This window comes from Lissotriton helveticus, chromosome 1_1, assembly GCF_964261635.1.
Source record: "Lissotriton helveticus chromosome 1_1, aLisHel1.1, whole genome shotgun sequence".
In the NCBI taxonomy this organism is placed as follows: Eukaryota; Metazoa; Chordata; class Amphibia; order Caudata; family Salamandridae; genus Lissotriton; species Lissotriton helveticus.
In genome coordinates, this window is record NC_136057.1 from 767,364,909 (window position 1) to 767,385,280 (window position 20,372).

General features: G+C 45.2%; 1 protein-coding gene across 1 annotated transcript in view; it reads right to left on the reverse strand.

Annotated features, from left to right (window-relative positions):
* Positions 1–1,102: 1,102 nt before the first annotated feature.
* LSM8 (LSM8 homolog, U6 small nuclear RNA associated) overlaps positions 1,103–20,372 on the reverse strand; it is a 92,980-nt gene continuing 73,710 nt past the window's right edge. The window contains exon 4 of the mRNA XM_078655542.1: positions 1,103–1,363. Coding sequence (XP_078511668.1) covers positions 1,273–1,363 — 91 coding nt within the window. The 3' untranslated portion in view covers positions 1,103–1,272. The remainder of the gene's footprint in view (positions 1,364–20,372) is intronic.

A 20,372-nucleotide genomic window follows, 5' to 3' on the forward strand; every position in this document is an offset into this window, starting at 1 on the left:
TGTCTCCTGGAATCCCCCAGCTCTGTCACTCCAAACTCCAGACAAGGAATACACAACCTAGTAGAGGCATGCCGGGACAGTTAGGCAAGAAAATAATTTCTAAAAGTGGTATTTTCAAACACAGAATGTTAAAACCAACTTTACTACAAGATGTATTTTATCATTCTCTGTTCAGGCATATTAAATTTGAATTTCTACCATGTTCCCTGAGTCAGTTAGGATTATAAGAATGTAATAATCTAACTGCCCATTCTGGCCTATGGAGAATAGGTAGCCTTGCAATAGTGAAAATCGAAAATGGCTGTAATTCACTATTAGGACATGCTAGACACACCAGGGCATGTCCTACCTTATACTTACAATGCACCCTGCCCTTGGGCCTACCATAGGGGTGTCTGATATGAAACAAAGGGATGGTTTAGGTACTGGCAAGTGGGTGCACTTGCCAAATCGACATGGCAGTCACAGACTGCACACAGGCCTTGCAATGGCAGGCCTCAAACACACTTTACAAGCTGCTTCTGTGGGTGGCACAACCAGTGCTGCAAGCCCACCAGCAGCATTTTATTAACAAGCCCTGGGCACACATGGTGCACCGTACTAGGTTCTGACAAGTAAATCAAATAACCCAATCATGGAATCACTAATCAGTACATCAATTTAACATAGAGAGCACTTGCACTGTGGCACTGAATTTCAGTGGCACAGTGCCTAAAGCATATAACCAGCATAAACATATCAAAACAAAGAAGGCAATCAGTAAAAATGAAAGGGAGACTCACGCCAATGATGCTAGGTCTAACACTCAGTTAGCATGTCCAGAGAAAAACAGAGGGTGAATCTGTCTAATGGCCATTATGGTGAAAACATTTTAATTGGATGTGTTATTTTGCTTGTATAAACTAATAGCGTTGGTGAATAAAAGGTAATTTGCCTGAAGATTGCAGCAACACATTATGAGTTGAGAAGGCAAAAACGACAAGATGCATAGACATGCTTAAATTGTTACCCACCGAAGTGTGGCTGAAGTGGCACCTATTTTTTTCAATAATAATAAAACTGTGTGATGAAATTTGAATCAGACAAGAGCAAAGCCATCAAGAAAAAGGTAGAAATTATTTAATGTACATATTGAACTACAACATTCAAGTAATAAAAAAAAGTTGCCAGACATTTATTTTTCCTCTTTGCTAAAAATGCAGCCTCTCCAAGACACGTAATTCAGCTGAACATTTACAAAGCACTTGGTTACGCCAAAATGTCTCTGCGCAGTCAATTTACAACGGAGTTCAAAGGTTCGGCTCGAATGCTCCCCAAGTCCAAGGCAGAATCGGTTTCTTCATCTATTTCTCCAATGACAGCACTAAAATACACATGAAATATAAACATTAAACACCAACAACGTATACTTGTGACAAACTTAAACGCAATCTCTGCTCCACCTCCCAAAGGTTATTACTAGTCGGGTCTAAAAAAAGGCAACACTAAGGTTTCAGCAACGTGCTACTTTCAAGCAAGAATTCAGCCTCAAAACATATTCTGTAAACGTTCACAATGTTCATAAAATTAATATTAGGTTGCATATAAATCTAAATAAAACACAAGTATCTTGAGCTAACAGGAAAAATGGCAGCAGTGAATGGTATAAGGGGTTAAAATCTAGCCTCAGAGTACATTTTGGCAAAGAACGGTTACACCAATCGACCACATCATACCTGAAATCCCTGCTCCCACCATCACACCAGCAGACTACTGAAGAAACGTGCTAACAAATACACTGAAGGTATTGCATGATCCATGCTAAAAAAACAAGCTACTTACCTTCTTTAACACTTTCTGGTAGAGACTATCTAGCTGCAGATTCCTCACCTTCTGCATGTTTCCCAGTTGTCAGAATGGATATGGATTTTTTTTTACCGTGGGGCCCTGCTCTGACTCCGTTCTGCTCTGGAAAGAACGTGCAAGGTCTATAAAGGTGCCATCCCCTGCCCTGTCAGTTGCCTTTGTGACTGTCCATGCCTCCAGATGTGGAGCCCCAAAAGCATAAAGATACATCAGTGTGCAGAGTCCTAAACATGAGTTCTTATTAAAGGATAGAGTCCAACTACTGAACAGGGAGGATGGGAGGGCTGATGAGGAATCTGTAGCTAGATGGGAGTCTCTACCAGAAAGACTGTTACCAAAGGTAAGTAACTTGTTGTTTTGATAGCGACTCCTAGCTGCAGATTCCTCACCTTCTGAATAAATATCAAAGCTGCACTCAAGGGAGGAGGGCTGCGGATGGACTCAAACGAGAGAGTCCTGCAGGACTGAGCAGACAAGGTGCTCTTCTCTGCAGACTTTGCTGTCCAAAGATTAGTGCTTCGTGATTGTATGGAGGGACTGCCACTTAGCTACCGGGCAAATGTCTAGGATAGGAATTTTTTTTTTTTTTTTGCAGAGTTCTATATAGCGCGAACTAGACCCGAACCGAATCAGGTATCAGAGCGCTTTACATATTTTCCAGTTACGTTACATGAGGACACACTTTCATTTTAGGCACGGGGAGATTAAGTGATTTGCCCAGAATCACAGGAGGTTTTGGCATCGTTACCGAGACTCGAACCCAGATCCCCAGGTCCGAGGTCGAGCGCCCTAGCCGTTAGGCCAACTCCTCTCCCCTTTGCATGCTAACGCAGTAGTAGCAGCTTTGGCCCAGGTGGAATGGGCCCACACTCCTTCTGGAGGCTGCTTCTTAATCAGTGTGTAACAGATCTTATTGAAGAGCACAATCCAGCGTGAGATGGTATGCTTCTGCACAGCTTTTCCATTTTTTTTTTTAGCATGTTTTTATTGGTTATGCAAAAAACATCAGATTGGCAGTTCGCATGTATACAATATATGGGTACAGTATGTACAAAACATTTTTGACAATAATTTTCATGTGTCCCAGGCCCTTCCTCGACAGTCGCAATTAATTCCAACAATTTCCTTGCCCCACCCACCCTCTTACTCATCCCCTGAATCATCGTCTGAGTTATCTTGGTCGGAATCAGGAATGGGTTAGCAGATGTCTCCCCTGTAATTGTTCCAGGCCGCCCATTTTTTGGTCCATTTTCTGGGGCACTTTCTATTTATATATACAGTTTTTTCGGTGATCATTGTCACGTCCATGTCCCTGCACCAAGACTCCAACAGGGGTCGCTCAATGGCCCCCCATTTCTGCGCTATATTTCGCTTCGCGACCATGAAGCCCAGAGTCGCCCATGTCTGTCCCTGCCGTGTTAGATCGTTAGGTTCCCACATGTTCAGGAGGCATCTGTGCGGTTCAGGCAACAAAGAGATATTCAAAGTCTAGGATATCTTTCGGAGGACCTTGCACCAGTAGTCGGTTATGAAGGGGCAATCCCAAAAAGTGTGGAAAAAATTACCCTCCTCTCCACACCCTCTAAGACAGTATGGGTGTTGTGTCCTGCCTATTTTGTGGAGCGTGCTCCTGGTGAGGTAAGAACAGTGCAGGATTTTGAGCTGCACAAGTCTGAGCCTAGCAGGAATTCCTACCTCCCTGGGTGAGGCTAGCGCTTCCTGCCATTCCGTCTCATCTATGTCATTTATGTCTGTGGTCCACTTATCCTTCAAAGTGATCATGGGATCTGGTAGGTTATTGATCAATTTACGATACGTGAATGACGTGGCACGTTTGGGCATAAAATCTGTAAGTAGCCTCTCTTCAAGGGGAGAGGCCTCAGGTATGTCTACGTCTAGCGGAATTTCTGTAAGGAGAGCGTGTCGAATTTGTATGTATCGGAATATTTCGGTAGGTGCTAGTTCGTATTGTTGTCTAAGCAGTTCAAAGGGAACAACCGTCCCCTTGTCCCAATGGTCGCCTACTATGGAAATGCCTATGCTGTCCCAATGTTCGAAGCCCTTACTATTTCTGAGTGATCCTAACCGCATTGAGTCCCAGAGCAGGGTAAGTTTGGTAATGGTCTCCTTCCAACCCAAACGCGTTTGTGCTGCGTACCACAGTGTGACCGTGTGCTTCGTCGGACCTTCTAGTTTCTTCGCACGTCCTCTGTTATATAGGGCCGCCAACATCTTATCTGTTCCGAGCTGTATCCTGTCTGCCTTATATGCCGGATCTGCCTGAGAGGCGTGTAGCCACTAGTTAATGATTTTAAGATGTGCCGCCCAGTAATAAAAGTGTATATTAGGGAGTGCTTTGCCGCCGTCGTACCAGCTGCGGTGTAACTTTGCCTGCGATATGCGTGCCCGACCTGCTACCCCACAGGAGCGTGGACACTAGTGCAGCTATTTGTTTGAAGTATTTCAACGGTACCGGAAACGGCGTATTTTCTAGCGCATATAAAAAACGGGGTAGGGCCATCATTTTAAATAATGCTGCTTTTCCCAGCAGTGTCAGCGGCAGTGATTCCCAATGGGTCACGTCTCTGCGCAAGCGCTCTAGTGGGGGAGTCAAGTTCTTGGCGAAGAAGGCAGCGGGGTCCCTGGTGATATGGATGCCTAAGTACTTAAATGAGTCCCGAGATAACGCCAGTGGACAGTCCGGGGGAAGTCGCGTCTCGGGTCCCCTAAGGAGGCAGAGAACCGATTTAGACCAGTTTATGGTGTAACCCGAGATTATCCCAAAAGCGCGACAGATCTCGAGCAACACCGGTAGCGAGCTTTCCGGGTCTGTAAGATATATCAGAATATCGTTCGCATAGAGGGAAATGCAGTCTTCCCAGTCCTCCGTCCATTTAATACCGCGCAATAGAGGGGCCGTTCTAATTTCTGCCGCTAGGGGCTCTAATACAACGCGAAAAGAAGCGGCGATAAAGGGCAACCCTGTCTGGTCCCTCTTGTCAGTGGTATAGTTTCTGACAGATGTCCGTTCACCGCCACACGTGCCACTGGTTTCGTGTAAAGGAGCTTGATCCATGCGCAAAATTTTGGGCCGAAGCCCAAGCGCGGGAGTGCCGCAAAAAGATAGTTCCATTCCACCATGTCGAAAGCCATTCTGGAGTCTAGGGAAAGGACCGCCGATGGCTCAGTTAGTAAATGTTCCCTTGCTAACGCACTATTCAGGCGCTAAGATTGAGGGCAGTATTTCTGTTGGGCATGAAGCCGGACTGGTCCGGGTGAATTAAATTGGGAAGGTGTGGTTGCAATCTATTGGCGAGTAGATTCAAAAAGATTCAAAAGATTTTTATTTGCTTTGGTACTCAACTGAGGACCACAAACTTAATAAAAACAATTTACAAAAAGGAAAATCATTAGAAGTTAATACAGTATTAAAAAAGACTTTAGAAATTTGTAGAAATTATAGCAAACCCATTCACTCGGTGGTTGTTTACCTACTATTAACAGATTATTTACTGTTGTAATTTTACATTTCCGATATATCGGGTCAAGGTATCTTGCTCGTGCTTTTACTATGTTTGGATGGGGACAAACAAATAAAATATGATCAATGTCCTGATCACCTCCTTGACAGAATTTACATATCGGGGAACCTGCTAGTGTCCCTCTGGAGGTAAAGGTAGATACAGGTAAAATGCCTAAACGCAACATTAAAATAGCCCTTCTAGCTCCGTGCGTAAGGCAAAATCCCAAATATGGCCGCATTTGCTTGTACTCCAATGTCTCAGTAAAGGGTTTGTATGTAGATAACTTACTACAATATGCAAGATCAAGGTCAAAGCTCAATCTTGGTGTGAAGCATTTCAAAAAGAGTTTCAGTTGAGAATTTGACCAGGTAAGCAAAATGTCTTTGGTAAGATTAGCAATTTTAAATGCAACAGACATATTCCTGAAAAAATTAAGTTTTAAGGCTTCTAATTCAAATATCTCAGTCTTTAACAAGAATCGCAATGTTCCTTCCTTTGCATGCAGTATATTATAAGCCCATCTGATGACATTGGCCACTGCTATAGCATAGGTGCTTGTTAATGAAAATTCCAATCTGAGAGCTTGTACTGGTGTTGATCTTGAAACCTTTAATATTTTTTTCAAAATTTTTCCTTCGGTTATGTCCATATAGGACCATTGCTTTGTTGGTATGTGTTCGGTAGCATAAGATAAAACCGGGGGGATTTTTGCTCTGAACACTTTTAGTAATGAAGAGAAGTGCCTATTTCCGGTGGCAGTGTACAATCCAGAGATAGCACCGGCATGTAATTCTGATTTTTTCTTTAGGTTGTTTATTTGTTTTGAGTTTTGCAAGTTCTTTGTGAAAATCCTGCCGAGGTAAGTGTATTCTTCTACTTCCTCTACTCTAATCCCATCAAGATTCCAACAGTATTTGACATTTTTCTTCTTCTTACCGGAAAAAGCTACCACTTTGGTTTTTGATAAGTTTGGGACTAAAAAGTGATCCTTAGAATAATCGTTTAAAGAGTCCAGTAATTTTTGAAGACCAAAAGGTGTAAGGTCCAACATTACTATATCATCTGCATATAATAGAACGTGAATGCTTTGAAAAGCAATCTTTGGCGGCAAACTGGAGCATTGTTGTAGATGGTACGGTAAATCGCTCAAGTATAATGAAAATAAAATAGGTGCAAGAAGGCACCCTTGTTTAAGGCCATTAAAAGTTTTAATCGGTTTAGTCAGTCCTTTTTCACTCCCCATTTGTACCTGGGACCAAGTGTTAGTATGGAGCTCAATTATGATCTGCAGTAAATTTTCGGAAATCCCTAGTTTCCTCAGTTTTTTCCATAGTGTAGGTCTGTCTACGCGATCAAACGCTGTAGAATAGTCAATGAACGCAGCGTACACTGTTTGTGATTTCTGCCCGATGTATTTGTCTAAAATAGTCTGGAGAATGGATATGTTATCAGTGACTGAATGATTAGGACGAAAGCCAGCTTGATACTTAGGTATTAGACCCTGCGAGAAGGACCAGTCTTTCAGTCTATCCAAGATCTCCGCAGCGAAAAACTTTCCAGTAGCGTCCATTAACGCTATTTGGCGGTAGTTGCCGGCGATATTTTGACTCCCCTTTTTATATATTGGAATTATAATACTCCCCTGCCACGACTTAAGTAGTCTCCCAGTGCAGAAGATATAATTAAAAAGTGGTGATAGTATCTGACTCCATTCTTTAGGATATGACTGTAAAACCTTAATGGGTATTTGATCAGGACCTGACGCTGCAGTACTTCTTGCTTTTCTAATATGCATTTCTATAGAAAATGCTGTAGTTTTTACTATCAAATTTGATTTGTTTTCCGACGTGATATCAGTATCATTTCTGTCTGATTCGATTACATTTTCTTTATATAGGTCAGTTAGATAAATTTCCCATTCTTTTGAAGGAACTGGTATAGCATACAGTTTCTTTTTTGTACCAGTCATTTTGGCAATCAGAGACCAATATTTTCTTTGGTTGTATTTTTTCGCCGCCTCTTGGATATCCACCCAATTTTTATCCTGCAGCATTCTTTTTTGACTGTTCTTCTCTCTTCTTAATTGATTTTTTAGTTTGTTTATTTCTTGCTGGATTACAGGTGAAAAATTTAGGTGTTGCCCTCGAATGAGTTTATTGAGCTTCCTTCTGGTTGTACTTATGTTGGACGTCTTGTAGTTTCTCTTTTTTTCTGGTTTTATCCTACTTAGGAGTGCTCTTTTAAGATTGATAATGATACATTCAAAATTTGTTATTTGATCTTCGGAGTGTATGCTGGTTAAAAGTTGATTTTGTGAGATTATTTCATTAATGTGGTCAAAAGTCGCTGAATTCCAAAAGATCCGTCTCTGTTTGTTATTAATTTCAATATTGCTTTTATGGAACATAATTCGATGAGGAGGACTTTACCGACCAACCAGTATTTAAGTGTATAAGAGCGTGGTCGCTATCGTCTGAAAAGTTAATGCTCAAGTGTAGAACTGTATCTACCAAGTCCATACCACATATTAAGTAGTCAATTATTGATGGAGATCCATTCCCTCGTCTTGTGAAAGACGCCGGTCTATCACCATCCACATTACCGTTCAGGATTGTCCCATTTAAATTTGGCAAGCATGTTAGTAACAATTTTCCTCTTTTATCAGAAGCTTTCCCTTAGGGGAATATTGGGATAGACAATTCCAGCGTTTCTTCTTCATATAGATTTGCCCATTTTCCGATCTCGGCATTAGAAATTTTTGCATTCAGGTCACCCATAATTAAATATGACATATTTGCTCGATCTTCAATTATTTGTGCAATTGCATCCATGGTTTCTACCAGGATGATGTCCTGGTTGGTGCCTGGAGGAATGTACACATTAAAAAGTAAAAAGGCCTTTTTTTGGTCAAGGTTATAAGTCTTCAATGAGACCTTGATACATTGGAAGTTATCAGATTTGGACTCAATAACTGCTTGGGACCATGATTGTTCCTCACTCAATAGAATTGCAAGTCCGCCCTTAGCATGGCCTCTGTTCGTTGCTATAGCCGGAATATCATAAACATAATAGCCCGTCTGATTAAAAGGTTTTATTGCCCATGTTTCCTGTATAGCTAAAATATCAGGATAGTTATTAAGTGCTTCATTCATTTTATTGTTTGTTTTTCCGGCTATGTTCCATGAGGTGATCTTTAAACCATTGTTAAACAGTGAGTTGTTGTTGGTAATCTAATTTATTACTATTTATGGTCTCCGAGACCCAAGCCCAAGACTTTGAAGTTTTTTTGACCTCATTTCCTTCTTGATCTTGGTTCCACACTTTCCTTTCTCCTTTATTAACCTGAATTTTCAAGATTTCCTTCCTTGAACAGATTACTCCTGAATCGGCAAAATTGGAGTCATTGGAATACCAGTTATTGATTGGGATATTCAAGTTAGTTCCTAGGAGGCCAGTACATTTGTTTATGATTTTGATATTCTTTAGTGGGGATCTTTCGATGACATCGTAACCACATTTATGTAGTGTTTCTTGTTCCTTTAAGATAATCCCAGGGAGAACTGGTGACCAGAAAATTACTTCCGCTATTTTACGATTTTCCTTTATGGGGAAGGTTACCAGATCTATTTCTTTGCTAGTTATAGTTTGTAAAGAATGTATTTGCTGAAGCAAGTTAATTATCCTTCCTCGGTTTAATGGTAGATTATCAATAGGAAAAAGTTCTTCAAACTGTAAACGATTAGTCACGGTTAGTTCCCCGCCTATAGACAATTTCTTATTTTTCTCAGTTGTTTCCTTGTTTGTTTGACCTGCTCTATTAGTTACTTTGGGAGGTATGTATTCAATTGCTTTGTGGTTCAATAACGTTATTGATGGTGTATTTATTGTATCACTAGTTGCCTCAACCGAAGAATAATCGAGTATTATTTTATCATTTTGACCCTCTTTGTTATCTTGAGGGGTGATGGCATTTTTGAATTTGAGCTTTCGGGATTTCTTTTTATTTATTCTTCTTAATGGCTTCCTATTTCTGATTTTTCCCTTTATTCCTTTATTGAATTTTGTTTGGGGGATTATGTCAACTCCAACTTCATTAGGTGAAAGTTTGGTGGAGGTTCCTTGTTCTTCTTCATCGGTTCCATTTTTTTGCAACTTATGTTTTTTTGCAGCCGAAAAAATAGGGAACTCTTAATCTGTAGATAAAGGCTCTTCTTTAAAAAGGTTCTTCAAGGAATATATTTTAACATCCTTAGGCTTTTTCCGTATCATCTTTTTGGATTGATCTAGTGTTTTTAAATCGGTTGTTTGGGTACTAATATCACATTTAATTTGAAATTCAGGGCTTGTGATATTATTAGAAGAAGTATAGTATTTATCCTGCTTCGCATCAATTATCTGTTTGTTATTTGTTGCATCAGCAAGGTCTTTTTTCCTCTTTTCTTCTACCAAAAATTTTAATATACCAATTTGAACATCCAAAGTTTGATCGGAATTTTCCAGAATATTACCTAAAAAGGATAGAACCGATTCCAGTATTTCCTGTAAGGTGTAAAGAGCCTTTGAAATGGCTGTCACAGTATTAGATGAATTAATGTCGTTAGGGAGAAATGGGTCCAATGATATATCCAGATCTATTTTATGTTCTAGGGATTGATCCTGGGGCATGGTAAATAAATTGTCTGGATTTAACTGAAGATTTGAGATATTTTCCATCAGCTTTATGTCATTTTGAAGAGGGTCCTCAATACCAGAGAAACTACCTAGTCATTTTATGGGTGTTAAAGATGTTAAATGTGAGGACTCATGAATCGGGATTTGTGATTCCTGTGTTGAAAATAGAATCTTCTGGTTGAATTCGAAACCCGAAACACTTGAGGTTTGAGTGGTTTGTAAGTCTAGGAGGGGCAGCTCTGTTGCCTCATTAGATGTTGTTATTTCAGTTTTTAAAGGAATTTCTTGGACGAGTGAAGGAGTTTTCTTTTTTGGTGATAAAGCTAAAAAGTAGTTACTGATTGCAGGTGTTCCAGTTATCTGACCTTGTTTTATTGCGTTGTCAGAAGATTTTTTGACTGCTTTCCGGTGCCCATTCTCTTCATAAATATAGTGCGAGATCTGAGTTTTTTGTAAGCCATAAAATAATCGTTCAAGCGATACTGGTTGTTGTTCGATCAAAGGACCTTATGGTAACATATTCATATTGATTGAAGATGTAAATAAGATGTAAATGAGGTGGCCCGTCCCGTCCTCGTGCGTCCACGGACGGCCACAGACGGCCCGCCCTTTGCCCGGGCTTCGCCCCGTGCTCCGACCCGCGCGCGTCCCGCGATGCGCGTTGCAGGTTATACTTAAGTAGTGTGTCAGGTTGTAGGGGCGTGGCACTGGGAGGGGGCGCGGCTCACGCGGGAAGAGGACCAGCTGGAGGTGTTGAATGCTGGTCCTCGCAGTCCCGGGGCCGGCGCCTCTCCCTCCTCTGCGGCCACACGGATGTATGGGGGCTAGATGGCTAAGACCAACAGCAACAGTACAGGATGATTGCTACTCCAGTAGCGAGGGCAGTAAAAGCAAAGCTCCAAACAGCGTCTCCTTCACGAGCGCACCCGCGAAGCGGGGGCCGCGAGAAGTTATCCGGTCTTGGCTGGGGGCGTGGCACTGGGAGGGGGCGCGGCTCACGCGGGAAGAGGACCAGCTGGAGGTGTTGAATGCTGGTCCTCGCAGTCCCGGGGCCGGCGCCTCTCCCTCCTCTGCGGCCACACGGATGTATGGGGGCTAGATGGCTAAGACCAACAGCAACAGTACAGGATGATTGCTACTCCAGTAGCGAGGGCAGTAAAAGCAAAGCTCCAAACAGCGTCTCCTTCACGAGCGAGTAATTTAACCAATATTTTTGCCTCTACGTTGAGTAGTGATATTGGCTGATAGGAGAGATTTTCCGATGGGGATTTTCCGGGCTTTAGAATTGCCACTATCGTGGCCGTTCTTTGGTCCACAGGCAGCAGTCCACGTTCCTTACTGTCATTGTACATGGCGAGTAGATGTGGGCCTAGAGTGTCAGACATAAGTTTGTAGAGCTCTAACGGGATCCCTTTGGGTCCCAGTGCCTTACCGGACTGTAACGGCTTAATAGCAGCGTTTATCTCTTCCACGGTCAAGTCAGCCTCTAGCTCTAAAGTAGCTTCCGGCTCAAGGCCAGGCAGCTCTATGGTTTGTAAGAATTCGATATAACCTGACCATCTGCTGTTCTTAGTTGCGCTATAGCTCTGCTGCCGCGCTCCCTTCTGTCCAGCCAAGCCAGTAACTTCCCTGCCTTGTCGTCCACCTCATATATCGTATATGTAGTCGCCGTAATGGCAGTCTTTGTTTCTAGTCTAAGGTGTTCCCTATATTGCTGCTGCTTTAGGTAGAGGGTATGCGCGGTCTCGGGTGTGCGATCAGTTGTATGAGCGGCATCCGCTGCGTGCAGCTCTTGTTCCAGAATAACTAGGTCTTGGTGTTTAGCACGTTTGAATCCCGTGATGGAGGCTATGGCCTGCCCCCTGAGTACCGACTTGTAGGCTTCCCATAGGGTGGTCGGGGAGCTAACTGAGGCTACGTTCTCGGCAAATAAATACTTTGTGGTCTTACTAAGTTCCTTTCGCACCTGTGGGATCTGTAAATAACCTGGGTAAATAGGGTAAAGACGCTTGCGTGAAGTGTGATGAGAGGAGTAGACTAACACCACTGGTGAATGGTCAGATACACCCCTGGACCCAATAATAATGTCTTCTATGTGTTGTAGGCTAGACTCCGAGGTCAGGAAATTATCTATCTTAGATAGACTGTCGTGGACCGTAGAGTGAAAAGTATATTGCTTCGCTACTGGGTGCTTGTATCTCCATGTATCTACCAGGCCCAACGCCTCTGTGAAACTCTGGAGGCGGGAGACCCCTGGTGTCAATGTCCTCACCGGGTGTCTGTCTCTGCTGGCGCCCATTGCTGCGTTAAAGTCTCCCCCAATAAGGAGGTCTCCCTCCGGTAGAGACAGCAAAAACTGACTGAGGGCCGGGAGTGCCACAGCGTGTAGCGCCGGGGGAATATAGACCGACACCACATTTATGAGTCTTCCCTCCCATTGACCATGTATAGCAGCGAATCTCCCCTGATCGTCATGTTTTGTTTGTAAAACTATAAATGGGGAATTTTTTCGCAGCAGGATACCTGTGCCTCTGGACCCAGCTGAAAATTCAGAGTGCACCGTCATTTTGAATCCCCATCTATCCATCGCCTTGCATGCCAAACCTGTGAGGTGAGTCTCCTGCAGAAGTGCCAAAGTGGGAGCCTGACATTTCAGGGTACGCAATACTAACCCTCTCTTAATTTTGTCACCCAATCCGCGTACATTCCATGTCAATAGTGTGAGTGGAGCTACTGGCTCCGTCGGAGCCTCCGTTCCACTTCTAGTGTGAGTTGTGTCTGTCGCCATCAGGGTCGTGGGAAGCGCAGGGGGACAATAACCCTGTCCTGTCATATGGGGACCAGCCATTTTGCAAATACCATGCTACCATGCCATTTCCAATAAAAACCAAAACTAGGAAACAAAAAACAAGAACTACCCCAACCCCGAATCCCACCCTCCTCCCTGACTCCCTGCCCGACGGACTTCCAACTGCCCGCCACCCCAACTCAGCAGAGTGCTCCATCCCAACCCAAAACAGTGTACTTGCGTGTAAGGGGTAAGCAGTGCAGGGGAGGGGATCCCTCCCTTTCCGGCAGGGCCCGCCTCAGCACAGTGTCCAGAGTGGGCTTAGATATACTGTCATTTACAAATTGATGTCATCGTTACAGGGCTCTTCCCGCTGGTCCGGTTCATCCATTGCCAAGGTCATCTGCGTCCACTCTCTGCGAGTGATCCTCTTTGTGTTGAAAAAGTTCTTGGCTGGCTGCCTGCCTGTTCGTCGTCGGTCCGACGGCGCTGCTCTCTGTGTCCGTGTCAGGGTCCGTTCGCCTTTCGCCATCCTTTAAGCCAGTCATACGTTTCTTCAGGTGTCTCGAAGAACCACGTCTTCCCCTCAGCCACGACCCTCAGTTTAGCTGGAAACAGCATCGAGTAGGGCACCTCTCTGGCTCGCAATGCTTTTTTGACCTCCATGAAACTGCGACGGCGCTTCGAGACCGCAGCCGTATAGTCTGGGAAGAAGGAGATTGTGGAGTTAAGCAAACAAATCGGTGGGGAGATGCGCGCCGTCTGGAGGATAACATCTCTATCCCGGAAATTAAATAGGCGTGCGAGCACCGGTCTGGGGGTTGCTCCCGGCTTGGCCCTTCCGCCCGGCACTCTATGTGCCCGCTCCACCGAGAAGAAAATGGAGAGCCCCTTTGGCTGTAGTCTCGTTTTCATCAGTTCCTCCACATAGAAGTCCATTGCCTGGGTGCCCTCACTCTCCGGAATGCCCAAAATGCGTACGTTATTTCTGCATGAGCGTCCTTCCTGGTCCAGTTTTTCGGTCAACATTTTGTTCTCTGTTTCGAGGCGTGATACAGTTTTCTGCAGGACTGCCGTATCTATGGTTAGAGTCTTCGTCGTCTGCTCCACCTCTGCCACTCTGGTAGTGATTTTTTTAAAATCCGCCCTCAGCAAAGATACATTGTTGGAGATAGAACCCACCATAGTTTGTACACTATTTAGCGCCGCCATTATGTCTTCCAGGGTTACTTTTTTGGAAGTATCCTTTTCTGCAGCACCACCCGATGCTCCCCCCCCCCTCGGGCAGCGGAGGAAAGTCTTTTGCGTAGGCGAATTTGTCCAGCCTAGCTTGGCCATTTTGATTCCTCGGGCCTCTGCCCGACATGGCGTTGGTTTTGGACCGTTAGAGGGGCCCTCCGCGGGAAATCTCCCGTAGGTACTACTTTGTATGAAGTCTAAGTCCTCCCGTAGGGCGTTGGCCCCCCACCCGGTGCGCTTTTCCCTCCACAGGCTCTTCGATGTACGCACCGATCTGGGAGGGGGGCGGGGGAGGTAGCGAGGCAGCGAGCGGCCAATTGCTTCGGTCAATAATTGTGGTAGCCGAGGGGGAGGTCAGTTGCACCAGGGTAATACTGTGCGATAACTTAGGGCGATCCACAGGGGTATTCACGGTCCCCAAGTATCAGTGAGTCCCCGAGTCTGGCATCGGGGGAGAGGTGTGGAGTCAGGGGGCGCACTCCTCAGGTGTCCTCGATCGGCCCTACTCAGTCACGGCGTCGGGCCCCTCCGATATGGCTGTTTGTAGGCCAGGTCGTGTTGCGGGCTTTCTGCAGTGTCCAACTGGGTAGTTTGGATCGGCCAGGGGCCAGCAGGCCCGAGAAATGTCTCCGGCGGTGTCAAGGTGTTCACTCCACTGCGACCCAGACACTGCCACCAGCTCCGATGCTCACCTCTGCCCTCCCGCGTGGAGAGGGCCTTGCAATCGTCTGCGTGGTCCTCCTTTCTTTCCGGAGCTGGCCCTCAGGTTATGGAGTGTAGGCGCCGGTTCCACTGTTCTGCCGGTGAGTGGTAATTTATTCCGGTCCGTTGTGCAGCGGCCGGAGGTTGGCCGCAGCAGCCTGGTCTTATATGCCCGGAGTTCAGCCGGGTGCGTGCACAAATTGAGGCCCCGGCTTCCCTGAATGGAGCAGGCCGTCGCCGCATGGCCGCAGCTGACCCAGGTTCCCGGTGTCGGATTTTGTCCGGAGTCGCGGCGGCCGATGCCACACGGTCACTGGCATCTGCGGGGGTCCCTACGGCTCATGTAATTATAGGATAATTGCCCGGGTTGTTTAGGAAGGGCCCCTCTACACCGGAGCCTCTTCAGCAAGCAGCCATCTTGCCGGCTGCTAGCCACGCCCCCCAGCTTTTCAAATTTTAGCGCCCGGCGAACCCCACAAAGAGGTGATTGACCACCCAGCCGTGAACATGCGATCGATGTAGAAGCTAAGCGATCCCTTAGGGTCCAATTGATGGATAGAAAGCTGGCAGAGTAATGGACTGGTCAACGTGGAAGAGTGTCACCACTTTTGGGAGAAGGGATGCCCAAGTAAGCAGAAACAGCTTGTCTGGAAGAAGGTGGTGTACGGAGGATGAACACACAAAGTCTGAAGCTCACTCACATGCCGTGCTGCAGGTATGGCGACTAGAAACAGAGTTTTGCTGAAGAAGCCACAAAGGACAAACGTGGAGCAGGTCGAATGGAATACACATCAGATATACAAGGACAAGATAGAGGATCCATTGGGGCATCACAAATGGAGACAGGGTAAACATATGTTGCAGCCCTTTTAAAAAATGCATAACAAAAATGAATTTAGATAAAGAGGCCTCACAGAGGCCGAAATATAAAACTGTGCCCATAGCAAGACCTTGCTAGGCAAGAGACAGCACACTTAATAAGACAGACAGTTTGACCTGTACATGGAGGTGGAGAACCTGACATGTTATGCTGCGACAGCAGATCCTGGTGGAGGGGCAGCCTGATTGGAGGACAGATGCTCAAGCCCAGGAGCTCTAGTTACCATACTCTCAGTGCCCAGCCTGGAGCCACTAGGATAACTTGGGCCCGGTCTGTCCTGACCCTCTTGAGAACTCAGGGCAGTAGTAGTATCAGCTGAAAAGCATACAGGAGTCCAGAGTTCCACTCTAGGCGGAACGTGTCTCAGAGAGAGAGAGAGACGACTTCAAAACACCAACACACAGAAGTGTTGACATTGTGTTTTTCTGGCAGTGGCAAATAGATTAAGTCAAGGTTCTCCCCATTTGCGGAAGGGATCCTGACCCATCGCCAAGTATAATGTCACTCGTGATCCCCTTTCAGCACCAATGGGGGAGTTTGTTTGCCCTGGTGTTCGGTGAGCCCGCCAGGTGGTTTGCCACCAGGAAGATACCTTGGTGGTCCAGCCATTTCCAGAACGGCAAGGCCTCCTGGCACAGGATCCGTGAACACAGCCCACCCCATGTATGTTGCAGTATCACATGGCGGTGGTGTTGTCCGTGAGCACCTGTATCAGCCTCCCCTTGATGGATGCATGAAGGCTTTCAGCTCTAAATGGATGTCTCAGAATGTTCATATGGAGCCGGGACTCCACCGGAATCCAGAGGCATCTGATCTCCACCTCTACCATATGGCCGTCACTAACCAGAAGCAATGCATCGGTCACCACTGTCAGCTCTGGGTGAAGAAGGGAGAGAGAAGTCTCCTGCTGACCCACTCATGGACCACTAGCTACCACTGCAGATCTTTTGCAGTTTCCTGTGAGATCTGGACATAGTCGGAGAGATCCCACTGATGTTGTGACCTCTGGGACTGCTCAACCAGCAGGATGCATGAGGCCATCAGAGTCGATCTCAGTGAAATCCAGGACCGAGGCTGAAAGATCTGTATTATAGCCTAAATGTCCTGGATTATCTTACCTGCAGGATGAAACTGAACGCTGTTCCGAATGGCTCAGATGAAAGGGAGTGCTTGAGAAGTAGTCAGGTGTGACTTCAGCATGTGATAGTGAACCCTAAAAGAACACAGGATGTTCGCAGTCGTATGAAGGCAGCTGATGACATTCTGGGGCGAGCCTCCAATCGATAGCCAGTCGTCGAGGCAGGAGGAGGAGGACTAGCACTTCTGACCTTCAAAGGTGAGCTTCCACCAACGTCATCCTTTTTGTGAACACCTGAAGGGCACTGGTGAGACCAAAAGGGAGCACAGTGAACTGAAAATGCTCCTCTCCCACCATGAACAGCAGCTAGCGTTGATGAGCCAGCAGGACGGGAATATGGAATTAGGAGTGCTTCAGGTCTAACTCCACCATCCAGTCTCCAGGGACAAGGGCAGACAAAACTAGTGACAGGGAAAGCATTTTGAGACAGTAAGAATTTAGAAGGGGCCAAAGATCTTCATCTTTCTTGGGCACCAGAAAGTAGCAGGAATAATAACCATGTTGCACTTCTGGCGCTGGTACCCTCTTGATAGCCCATCCTGATGCAAAATGGAGAGATGGTACTCCGTCAGTCATTGTATGGATGGTGGAAGGTACAGCGGGATGAAGGGTAAGGTGTACCCTTTGCAAACAATTTGGAGGACCCACCAGTCCAATGAGATAGCTTGCCAACCTGGATAGAATCAGTCAATTCTGCCTCCTACTGGGTGTTCCTTTCATAGCTTCAGCTGAGGTATTCCCTTCTACCAGCCTATCCAACCCCAACAAGGAGCCAAGCAGTTCGCAACTGTTGGGTTCCCTGATGGGGTGGGATAAACTGCAATAGGGAATACCTTGGTTGAAGCCATGAAAAAACGTTGGAAGAGTTGCTGGTGAGGCTGGGTGGAAAGGCAAGCAGTGACCCTACTCTCCCTAAAATGTTCAAGGGCATAATCAGCCTTGTCACTGAATAGGCAAGTCCCATTCAATACCATTTCCACCAGGAAGGACTGGACATCGCCCACGGACCCATCTGAATGTAGCCACGAATGGCGACACTGGTGCCTATCACCTGTCCAACGGATTCAGCGGTGTCCAAGCCACAACGAATTGTGAACGTGGCCACAACACAGAAATCCTGAATGCCTGTGAAAGAACAGGGAGAATATCTTCAGGAACATCTGGGTGGCGATGTTTGGGGGGGAATGCCCCTTTTAAGGCCTTCTATAATTGCCTCAATCACTGGCATTTTCAAATGTAACACATGCTCCCAGTTTTGCATATAGACTGCCACTGCAACTTACTGGAAATTAATTTAAGTTTATCCCGATACTGCTGTATACAAATGTAATAAATAGCCAATTATATTCTGAACAGATGCTTTCAGAGCATCATCTGCTATCATTAACAGTAGTGATCAAATCTTTTCCAATTTGCAACAAAGCAGCCCTGCATAGGGGGCTTTTACACACCTACCGCAAGATTTTCATATACTACTCTAGGAGTTAATGGTAAGCAAATTATAGGCCCTCTGGTGCCAGATTGGTGACCGAAGTCTAGGTGTCTGAGCTGATCCTAATGCTAAGTCAAAAGGTCTGGTCTGAATGGCAACTTCTTGAGGTGATGTATTGACATTTTTAACCGCATGGAATTCCATGGATGTTTCCCCACGTTGGTGCAGCAAGAATGAGGTTACTGATATTTGCACCTTTTCCTTACTACGTATGGGATAAAACCAGTTTATCCATAGTGCATTGCCCATGAACTCTGGAAACTTGGAGATGTCGATTTGGCATTATGTGTTCTGTGCCGTGGGGAACAGATCAATTATGGGGAAGCCCCATATTTTAAGTACTTGTGAACTACTTTTGGGCTCAGTTCCCATTTGAAGACATGGTGATGCATCATACGGTTTTATTTTCAAAATATCTTTATTGAAAATAGAACACACAAGACGCACACATGACCATAAATATCCAGGATCATTTAACGATGGTAAATAATATTTGATGTAATATGTCCAACCATATTTCTGTCTTTGATGTTTATACTAGAACTCTCAAAATGGGGTTAATAAACATCAGTGATCAGGCCTGCCGTGGGAAGTCATTCAGCCCTCACTATGAGCAACCGGGTGATTACATACCTACTCCAGTGCACCTTCGCAATCTCTAGATACTTCCTCAACCCGACCTTCAGTGGTGCCTGTGTCAAGTTGTTCAAAGTACGTTCTGAGTGGCCCCCGTATGTCGCTGGTCAGAGAGGTTAAGGGCTGGAGGGGGATGAATAACTCAGATTGGACATTACAAGATGTTAAGTCTCGTAGCCTCTCTTCTCTACTTGGAGCAGTTGCTATACACCAATGCAGACTCACCCTTCTTTTAGTTAATAGTAATTCCACTGCACTACTAGCAGCTAATTCAACGCAGCTTAAGAGAGCCATCTCGGCTTCAGTTCTAGACTACCATCTATGATCCCCAACATTTTGTATAAAAAAATTCCACCTGGTCTGCTCAGTATCGTGGACAGCAATATGACATGGTGGGATATATTCGGAATGGCTTTGCAGGTGTGAAATATGCTTGGTACCGAAAATTTTAATGTAGGATCTTACGCTAACAATATTTCCATTTTGCAATTGTTTTCTCAGTTCCTGAATTCTTTTTTCAGGCCTGCCTGTGGTGTGTTGTGCCCCCCATCCGGAGCACCAAGAACATTGCATGAAGGCCCTCTAGCATCAGCTGTAGATTTGATTATCTGAGCCACCGTGACTACCTCTTTTGGCTTTGCAAGGAATCCTTACAGCTTCTCTAGTTACTCTGGTCCACTATGGTGCTGCCTTAGATAAGTAAAGGGGACTGGTCACTGCGAAACCTAAACTGGTACAAGGACATACATTTTCTGTCCACATATAGATGGCCCATTTCAGTTAAGCCCATGCTTGATAACATCTGCATTACCTAGCAAGGGATTGGAGAGAGTTTTTAGCTAGTCTTAGCGCAGGAAGATATGGGAATGGGAGCTCAGCCCTCTGTCCTAAAATTTTCCAGGCACAGCATGTAGTTCCATAGTGAGAATTTCCATTCTACTAGAGACTTCTAATTGCAGATTCCTCATCTTTTGAATATCTCCAGGTGTTAGACTGGATCCGAAAACTTTTGCCCAGCAATGTCCTCCAGCCTTGACAGGTAGCAAGAAGTTTCCTTGTGCCGTTCAGTCTTTTGCGGGTGAGATGTTGGTTCAGATCCTTCCTTTCGCGCCAAACAATGTGGATCTGGAGCAACTGTTTGACTGTGTTTTTTTTTTTTTACAAATTTTCTACTAGAAAAGGTTGTGTGTGCACAAAATGTCCCCCAAACCATCAGACTTTAAGCCATGTATGACTTGTAACCGACAGATGATTATTCCAGATCAACACAACACAATGTCTGTTTGTGGTGCCTTGGTTCAGTTAACAACTCCAAGTTGACTTCTTTGTGTGCCTAAATGAATAAGAAAGCAATCTGAGACAGCAAACCAAAACCCATGATAGCAGAGATGAAGAAGTTGAGGACTCGTTTAAGTTCAATTTCAACAGTGTGATAATTCTAGTCAAGATCACAGAGA